The following is a 10232-nucleotide window of genomic DNA, read 5'->3' as shown; positions in this document are numbered from 1 at the left end:
GTTTGTTCTGCTCCTCTTTTTTGTCTTCATTTTGGCTCCTCTTGTATTTGATTTGTTTTTGTTGTTTTTTTTTACTTTGGCTTTAAATAAAAGCTCACCTTCTGTTGAACCCCTATTCGCACTCGTGTCTGCATTTGGGTCCTGTAAAATCACTACTACCCTGACAACTAGCCCTTAAGTTCACCCAACAGTCCCTCTAAGGTCATTGTTAGGGTGCATGAGTGTTGGTAGAATCAGTCCAATGATCTTAAACCGAGAGACCCAGGTTCAATCCTTGTCAGGTGCCTTGCAACTTCATGAGTTGTTTTCATTTTCTATGTTCCACTTTGTCCTGCTGTTTTCAAAAATCATGACTCGTGTCTTGGTTGCTCCTGTTGTCCAGTTGTATGATAGGGTACTATCCCTGTCATACAGATGTCAGGAGTAACCAAGACACGAGTCATGATTTTTTTTGGTGGTCTCATGCTGGTCTCATGCTGTCTACTTCACCCACCTTCACCTTCACATTGTGTCCATTGTGGCAGGACTCCGGAAGCAGATCTCAGACACAGGCAGTAAGAAATAATCACAGATTTTAATATGAACCAGGGTTGGTACACAGAATATCAGTCCACAGTGGCAACAGTACAGGAGTCTGTGAGAGCACAGTTCAAAAACCCAACAAAAGACTGTGGGTCAGAATGGCTAGAAGACTATACATCAAACACAACTGAATGTAGTAGAACATTTAATATACATCTCACTGCAGACTGAATGGTAGCTCAGAAATTCCTTAAAAAGACATAGCGACATCTAAAGTATTGATAAATTGATATGACTTGTGAAAATGTACGAAATGTACCTGCCTGGGATTTGCAGAGACATACAATGGCAACATTGTCTTGGTGGCTGGTTTAGGACATTAGAATGCAGACTTGTTTCTTTTTTTTTTCAAAGTTCAAAACAAACAGTTTACTTAATAATTGCTGTTTTCACCTGGTCTTGATTGAGAGAGACAAAAGATATAAGGCCGAACAGCAGTAAACCAGGTTTTTGACACTCAAATATGAGAGAAACAATAAGAAGGCTTCATAAAAAAGTGTGGCATTTTGAGACTCCTTATATAAACCCAAACAAACCTTTCAGGAAACAGCATCATATCCAAGTTTTAGTGCCATTTTTTTTACAAATTGCATACAGAATACAACAGAAAGCTTAGAAAATAATATGTCACACAATTCTGTCTGGCTGCAGAATGTTTGTAGAGTTGACAGAGGGCTCTGACATAGTAACTGACGTCCGAGTCTGTTTCTTTGTATCTGGTAAGTTTGTTTTGTGCTTTTTACTGTACCTGCGTACTTGCAACACTTTGGTTAGCGGTGTACTGGATAGTGGTGTGAGCTGATCATCCTTCATTGATATTGCACTGGAAGTAACAAGAATTTGGTTAGGTCCCTTGAATTTTGATGACAATTTGGATGAGTCTTTTGTCTTTTGGGACTTCTTTGGAAGACGGGATACTCTTCTAACTCCCATAACCTTCAGTTTAATTGGGGCTTCAGATATTCCTGCCATGTTCCGGGCCTGGCAGCGGTATTCACCAGCATCCTTGTACGATAAACCATTAAGGCTAATTATCGACCAGCGTACACCCACTCTAGGAGATTCCTGTAAAACTGAAACATAAAGAGGTGTGAAGATTTTCCAAAAAGGGCTGTCCATAGGGGTGAACATAATAAAAGAAAAAAGGGGGCATTTATGACTTATAGAGATGATTGAAGCAAGGCATCTGAACTTGTAGCGTTTTCTTTAAGATGTTTTGCTGCTCACCCAAGCAGCTTCATCAGTTCTAACTATTCGGTGGTGAATCATGGTTAGATGTGGTAAAGGACCTCAGTGGGTGAGTCTGAGTGAAACTCACCAACAATAGCTCTAAATGTCTCCATATGAACCTTAGACTGTTGGTCTGACTGTCTGTGTCTGGTGTGTCTAAAAACTGGCTGACGACTATGAGACTACCGGAGGGGGCAGGTACGGGACCATGTGTGTGGGTTTCATGTACACTTTCACAGGCTTCTGTCCTCCTCAATGTGTACTGTGCAGTCCAAGGCCAGATTGTTGTCCCTGGTGTCCTCCTGGGTGAACTTGATGTTGTTGTCCACTGCGTCTTCAAGAAAACTCTACAAGTCCAGATGCCTTGCTTCAATCGTCTCTACAAATATGACATGGATGACAGAGAATCATCATCAACTTGATGACATTTATTGTTTTAATTTATATAAAAAATGTGTAACTTCTTAACATGATTATTGTTATTATAGACATTGATCATGTCCAAGAGGGTGGAATGTGAAACCCCCAAAATTATTAGTGGGAAATATTTAAAGAGTTCATTCATCATCACAGACAGATACTAAAACAGTTACAAACAGTACAGTTAGGCCACCATGTGTAATATGTGGTTCTGCTGCACAATCAAACCAAAGCTCATTAGGGCCCAAGCACGAAACGTGCAAGAGCCCTATTGAAATGCAAGTGTTTATTATTATTCCCTATGTTTCTTCTGTGTCATTCGACGCACATTTGACCCCTGAACATGCTTGATATCTCACTATTAGGGCCCGAGCACGAACACCAAATTTGTCCCCCGATGAAAATCGTGACTTGACAGTCGCAATTGGCGGGCGTGGCCAAATGCCTCTGCAGCGGGGCAATTGGGCAATTGCTCAATAGGGCTGAAAATTAGTGCCCTTGCCCTTAAGGGGTTAGGGACCAAAAGTTATCAAAAACGCAGCACTTTGTCATACGGTCTGGCTGTGGTGCCACCACGACGTTGACCCTTCGCCACACAGGAAATGGATGTATTTGTGGCTGTATCTCCCACATACTTCATCCAATGTGGATGAAAAAAATCAGGCATGCTTAGGCTGTCATTTTGAACATTTTGATATGCTAATGAGCTGATACACTCATAGCGCCACCTACTGCCAATATCAATTGTGTTCAGGCTAATTTTCCATGTTCCACACCTCATATTTGAACGAACTCCTCCTAGGGAAATAATCTGACAGACCTGAGATTTTGTCACATGGTTCTGAAGGTATGGCTGAGCAAAAGTAATCAAAAGCGCAGATCGATACATCGTTACACCATGTGGGCGGGGCAACGCCACGAATATGACCCTTCGCTGCCATAGAGAAAGCTGCTGTGTTTCTTGATTTATTAATCTTACCTGCCTCTTACTCTATCATGACATCAGCCCCTGTGCACCTTTTCATATCACCTTATCATCATATGCGGTCATGGGCCACATGGCTTAGCAGCACCCACTAGAATGAGATCTGAGTCCCTGTTTGGCCTACAGGCATGAAAATTGGTACACATATGTATCACCTCTAGACGAGGAAAAAAGTCTCTTGGAGGTATCCTTTAAAAAGGCACAGGAAGTGCAGTTTGCATTTTTCACTCCCCGCACTTTTACAAACTCCTCCTAGGGGATTTGTCTAAGCCACCTGAAAATTGGACTGGTTACTCTTAAGGCATTAGGGACAAAAAGTTATCAAAAACGCAGCACTTCGTCATACAGTCTGGCTGTGGTGCTACCACGAATTTGAACCTTCACTAACGCACAGGAAATAGATGTTTTTTGTGGCTGTATCTCCCTCATATTTCATCCTATGTGGATGAATCTTTACAGTCATGCTGGACATCTGACTTTGCATGCATTGATATGCTACAGTCACTGTGCCACCTACTGGCCGGAGGACTTCTTCTTCTCTTCTGCCCTGCTGACCACAGCTCGTGCCAGTATCAGGGGAGAGAGGTCAGGGGACGATAGGGGAGGCGCTGGCTGCAAGGGGTGCGAGGGCCCATCATCGCTGCTTGCAGCTTTAATTTTACAATCGTGATCTTTCTCTAAACTTATTTTATGCTACTAGATTCTACATGTCTAATTAAAAAACTCAAACCGTTTGCACAATACAGATTGTGTAACAAGGTATTTGCCTGATCTGCAGGTACAGTACCTTTAGGTCCAATAGATTGTCTTTGAGAGAACCACGGTCATAACCCTGCAAACTCTCAGGCTCAGCAGATCAAACAAGCTTATCTTGCTTTGTAGTACACCCCCTCATACTGGTTCTAGGCCCAGGTTCCTGTTTTCTGTCTAAGTAGGTTATACTGCACAAAGGCATGTTTGAGTTCTCCCTACAAATACTCACGATTGTGTTGTTTCAAGAGGTGCAGGACTTTGGTACATAGTCTACAAGAACAGAGAAATTTGTGGCAAGAACAAAAACAAAGTTTGTTTCAGCCAGGACTTTTCTTACTTAACGAGAAACATATGTGCAGAACTCCTCATATGGACTCTTCCCACTGCAGCACACAGCACGAGTGCTCACTCTCTCTCACTCACACTCAAACACACACACAACGTTTTGTGGCTGAACGACAACAGAAGTAGCAGTTTAGATGAACATGTTTACAGCGGAGGAGGAGGGAGATTGTACAACAGGTCTGGCAGACAGTATTGTTTGACCTCTGGAATGTGTGGATTCTATGCTGAACATGGAGAAGCTTTTCCACTTTCTGCGTTCACTACACTATCTCCAAAATTCTGACCAATCACACAATAGTTCAAGGACACAACCAAGAAAAAAGCTCTGCTCACAGGAGGTGTTGAGAGCAAGTTGCGAGAACTCCAAAACCAGTGCTCTGTGAAGTAAACAATGTGATTTTCCTGTCTGAGCACTGAGAGTGCAAATTTCTCTGTTCTCATGGAGTATGTAACAGCCTTTACTTACAACTCTCCAAAGTCCTGGGAAGTTGTTCAGGATCTTCTATGAGGTCTTGTTGTTGGCAACAATCTGTAGGGGAAATTAATGTGATTTGACTGGTGCTTGAATGTGAGTGACATTAATCCCCCTTACTTGCTTACCAGAATAGGCTGAAGTTTTGATCCACGTGAGTGTTGGTGTTGGGTAGCCAGTGGCATCACAGCGAAGGATAACATTGCTTCCCAGTGGAGAGATCACCCTGGTGGCTGCAGGCTGGACCGAAGGCCTCATACAGTGGGACAGCTGAGCCTGGGTCAACATCCCTGACTCACCCAAAGACCTGCTGCACATCAGGACCTGGTCCACAAGAACTACAGGACTCCCCAGGGACATGGACAGGGATGTCAGCATGGAAATGTGGCAGTCACACAACCAGGGGTTGTCATGGAGACCTAGGTGTCCAGGATAATTTGACTTGTTTACATTGTTGTCTGTTCAATATGTATTATTCATTAACAAAGAGGCTCTCTGGATGGTCAATGAGGTGACATGACAATCCGTGTAATCCATAATGTTTACATAACGTTTCCAAAGCATTTTAATACCATATTGCACATAAAGCAGGTGGCAAATATGTAACTTATGTTACCTAAAATCCGTCTTTGTATTGGTTCTCCTTGTCGTGGAAAGGGAAACCAAAGGTCCAGCAGCTCAGCAGGTAATATAGTCAGCCTGGCCACAGGAGAGAGGCAGATAATAGTCACTGACAGCCCTCTTGATTTTATTAGCTTCATGTAGAATTGACCAACCTGTTGCTGGACAGGTCAAGGTAGGTGATATTTGGAAGAAAAAGAGCAGCATGGGCAGGAAGGCTAGACAGACGGTTGTTATGGAGACCTAGAGTCTGGAGGCGGGGCATGTCTCTGAGCCCCTCCCAGGGAAAGAATGTCAGGAGATTCCCATCCAGACGTAGTTCCCGCAGGGCCTTCAGGTTGACAAAGCTGCTAGGGTGGATGGATGTTACTGAGTTGTAGGTCAGCCATAGGAAGCGCAGCTCTGACAAGTTGTAGAAGGCTGCCCGTGGCACTCTGGAGATTGACGTCTTCTCCAGACGAAGTTTGACTGTGTCAGCGGGTACGTTAATGGGAACAGCTGAGATTCCAGGATCACTGCACTGCACCTGCCTGCCAAGTTAAACAGAATTATTGAAAGCTGGATAATCACACAGGCATGTAGGGTACCTTCTAAATGCAGTTATGCACTTCAATGCATGAGCTTGCCATACACATGAAATACTTTTACATGATTGTGTTTGTTTAATGCTTGTTATATGTTTAGCTTCCCAACACTCAACTGCCAAAATACCAGTGTGAAGCACAATGTCAGTAAAGGCCATTCCTTAATTCTAAACTACTTATCTGGCTCTGTCCAGCAAAACAGACTTAAAGTGGCCACTTTGCAAGAAAATGACTTATTTGTTCATTCCTTCAACAACTTAATCTAACATTTAAACTCATTCTCTCTGAAGTATTTGTACTTTGCTTGAGATACAATATGCTTGTGACCAGTGTTTGGAAGTAACTACTTTCATGCAATGTAATTTATGTGCTGCATATTGTCTATTGCAACTGCTATTGTCAAGATTGTGTCGATTTGGCAGTTATTTTGAAATATTTTATATGACCCATTAAAATCAGTTAACAGAGCTGCATTTTTGTTATTGTGCTGTCTGGAAAAACTCTGCTCTTTGACATATCACATATGAAAACACCACAGTGTCTCAGCGAGGCCTTGACCTACATTACAGTAGTGTGGTAAACCTGTTAGTCAGAAGGTAACTAATGCTGTGGCTATTTAGACTGATTAAAACTACCACCTGCTTAACTAAATTTACAATGAGCCTTGAGTGAATAAACACAGTTCCCTGATTATGTAAACTGTGTGTGTTTGTGTGCGCACATGTCGAGACATATGCAGCGTGTTTAAGTCACGCCAGATGTCGTATTTTTTTTACTTCTGAATGTCCAGTTTTAATGTCCCCAGTACCCCTGGATAAGGACTAATTCTAGTCCAAATTAGGTTGTTGTAGACATCTTTTGTACATACATTTTTAATTCATTTTTGACACCGTTTTTATAGGCCTACTAATCTGTGCATTACTGTAGTGCCATTTTAGAAGCTAAGCATTCCAGTTAATTTCCCTGCAGCTTCATTTGATTGTCTCAGCAGCACATAACTGGAAATGCATATAAGAATAAGCATTCATCCACATGAAGCTACAGGAAAATACACTGGTACAGTTAACAGGTCCTCCACCTTCTGGAACTAGTTAACGTTACAGTTATGCTTTACAAATAAATCAATTCAATCCCCACTCAATTCCTTCCATCTTCATTTTTAATAGTCACTGTTAAAAACATGTACACCTGCCAACAACCAGTAACTGTACTGAAAACACTTCTAGTCCTGAGAGATGGCTGAGTCCTCCACCTCCACATCTTTGTGGTGCATGCTTCAGATGTTCTGATGCACACATCCTAATGAAGCCCTCTGTGGCTGTGTCATCAATCTTAATGAGTCCATCTGCACGAGCAGAAAAAGACAAGTGATTACTAACGTTAGCTAAACATTGGCCGAGTCATAGCCACAGCAAATTCAGCTAAAACAAGTGGATGTACAATTAGCTTACTGAAAGACGAGTTTTTGAGGAGAGCCAACGTCTTGCCTCAGCCAATCAGAGTAGCGTTTAATAGTTGGATTATAATGTCACGCCTCAGTTAATTGACTGGTTGTAGGACATCCATAATTTTAATTTTCAAAAATTGCATTTCCAAATAAATACATAAATAAATACACAAATACGTAAATTGGTCAATTAATTAAACAGATCATGTTCTTGTTTCTTGATTATTTCCATGTTTGGGATTCCATTCCTTGTTGCCTTGTTATCTTTGTAGTGTTTGGTTTTCCTGGATGTGTTGATGTTCCCTGTTTTGTTTCTGGCTGTCTAGTGTGTTTTGTTTCCTGTGGTTTAGTATTGTTTCCTGTTTTATTTTAAAAGTCCTGTCTTCCTTGTGTATTCCCCAAGCGGCAGCCTTCGGGGCTCAAAGTTGAAGCCCATGCGGAAGTGTCAAAACTTGTAATTCACACCGCAACTGCTGGGGTTTGGCTCCAAAAGCGAGTAATTTCCCATAGACTCCCATGTTAAAATGGCCGACTTCACAGCAGAAATAAACATGTTTACAGCCTGGTACAAAAAACCATTCTGGTCTCAGATGATAGGTTCTCTTCTAGTGTCAATTGTAGGGGGGGTGAATTTTTTTACAACTCACTTGTTTCAATGGTATTCTGACTTAAAATTACGCATAATTATGGGCATTGCCGCTTGAGTGACAGACGGTTGACGTATCACAGCGTGAGTTTCCTGCTTCCACGATCGCCCGCCCCCCTAAACCCCGCTCGTGCTCCCCCTCTTTGTCCATATTTGGAGTTTTGGTAGACGTGACGCTGCCAACATGGCGGCGGTCAGAACCTCCCACCGAGCCTCAAAACGGCTCTCCAGAAACAAACGGGTGACATCACAGAAGCTCTGTCCATAGTTTTTACCGTCAATGGTATTCCCTTGTTTTTTTACTTCCCCCGTGTTTCCCGCCTTTTGTGATTGCCTGCCCTGATTGCTTTCACCTGTGTCTTGTTGTCTGTGTCTTTTCAGGTCATGTGTCTGTAGCCATGTTTGTACCCTGGCTAGCTTGACACCATGTTTCTCTGTTACCTTGTTACCTTAGTTCAAGTCCTTCTTTTCTTTAGTTTATGCTAGAGTCAGAAATGGTCTGTGGTCAGCACCTGCAGAGCCTCTCCTTTATAGGGCTTGTCTTGATAACTGCCTCTCATTTCCACCTGTTGTCTGTTCCATTTGCACAACAGCAGCTGAAACTGATTCACAATCAGTGTTGATCCTAACTGGACAGGCTGATTTCACAGAAGTGTGATTGACTCTGAGTTACATTGTGCTGTTTAAGTGTTCCCTTTTTTTTGTTTATATCAGAAAATAAGGCACGCACCTGTCCCACACAAAAACTACAAAAAGAGAGAGGCGGAAGGATTGCCATCATTTTTAGGGGGCACCAGAGAAGAAGAAAGGTGGGGTGGAGTCCCTAAACTTAAAGCTGAACACAGGAAATTATACAGTTGTGTATGCAACGAAACAGATTTTGTGTATTATAATAATTAGGACCCGTTTCATGGACACGTCCGGGGTAAGGCCGACAGCTGCAGACAGCTCTGCGTTAAAAAGATATGCTACACATCTGCTGCAAGTCACTTGTGGGGCTCTGTGCAGTCAGCCAGAAAGTGATATCTTTGGCAGAACAATCTGGAAACAGATGGTAAGTTCAGGATCAGTCTTTAGTCATCAGTATTTACATATAACAAGACAAACTGTGTGTCACTAGTAAAGCCTTTTAGCAGCATACTAGCTGTCATATTCCAATATGAAGAAACAGTGGAGTCTACGGAGGACTGAAGTGTGCTGTTACTGTTACAAGTCAGTAACAAAAAAAATTGTGTTTTCTAATCTGTTAATCTGATCTGTTTTGTGTAGTCTTCTCTCTAACATTGAACAGTCCAGTTGATGGTGTAATTTGGAATACAGTGAAGCAGTGATATAATTTTTGTGGTTAAAATGATGGTGGCACACAGTAATAGATATTACTATCTGTATACCTATACCTACACCTATACCTATTTTGATATAATAATCTGCTAGTGTTGTACCACCAATAGGTTGACAAAATCTGCACATTGAAGCTATGTCTGAAACAGTTATTGAGTTAAGCATTTACTTAGAATTTACTTAATAGGTGTTAACAACTAATTTGTTTGCACGAAATACTAATTCGTGGCCATGAATTAGTATTGTTATTGACGGGGCGCATGGGAGCTCCAGGAGCACAGGGGAGCAGTGCCCAGCCAGGACACACCAGGGAGCAATGATCGAGAGCCATTAGGGGAGTTAAAGTGACACGATGGACAGGGAGAGGGACGATCATTGCTCCCTGCTGCCCAGAAAGGGTGCTTCTTGGCCGGGCAGCCCGCTCCCATGCGGCTATGAATTAGTATTTTATGGGAACAAACTAGTATTTTGTGGCCACAAATTAGTATTTCTTGTGCAAGTTATATATAATTTGTGGCCACAATTTATTTATTTTTTGACTATGTTATCAGAGGGGCTCTGTACACTTCCAATCTTTCGCGTGCCTCTGCATTCTGTGGATGCACGGCGAACAGATCACCAATCATGGAGGCTCACCAGGAGGGAAACACAAAAAAAACGTGAAAAACCGAGCACTTCGAGTGCTCTAAAATCGGAGAGCTCTGGCACACAAGGTGATTCCAAGATGCCTTTCTGTAATGAAATGCAACACTGGTTACACTTTTGAAGAGCATGCATCATTATTATGGAACATGGGTATGCCACAG

The 10232-nt window shown here is 42.2% G+C and overlaps 1 protein-coding gene across 1 annotated transcript; it reads right to left on the bottom strand.

The window, feature by feature from the left end:
* Positions 1-1209: 1209 nt before the first annotated feature.
* On the bottom strand, positions 1210-9854 carry lrit3b (leucine-rich repeat, immunoglobulin-like and transmembrane domains 3b). Its single transcript, XM_028396074.1, has 5 exons — positions 9706-9854; positions 5564-5938; positions 5404-5486; positions 4916-5206; positions 1210-1655 (listed from the first exon to the last, which is right to left on the bottom strand). The coding sequence occupies exons 1-5, from the start codon at positions 9852-9854 to the stop codon at positions 1210-1212; spliced, it is 1344 nt and encodes a 447-aa protein (XP_028251875.1).
* Between the last annotated feature and the right edge of the window lie 378 nt (positions 9855-10232).

This window comes from Parambassis ranga, chromosome 22, assembly GCF_900634625.1.
Source record: "Parambassis ranga chromosome 22, fParRan2.1, whole genome shotgun sequence".
NCBI classification, from domain to species: domain Eukaryota; kingdom Metazoa; phylum Chordata; class Actinopteri; family Ambassidae; genus Parambassis; species Parambassis ranga.
Note: the sequence above shows the minus strand (reverse complement) of the source record. Positions and strands in the feature narration are given on the sequence as shown.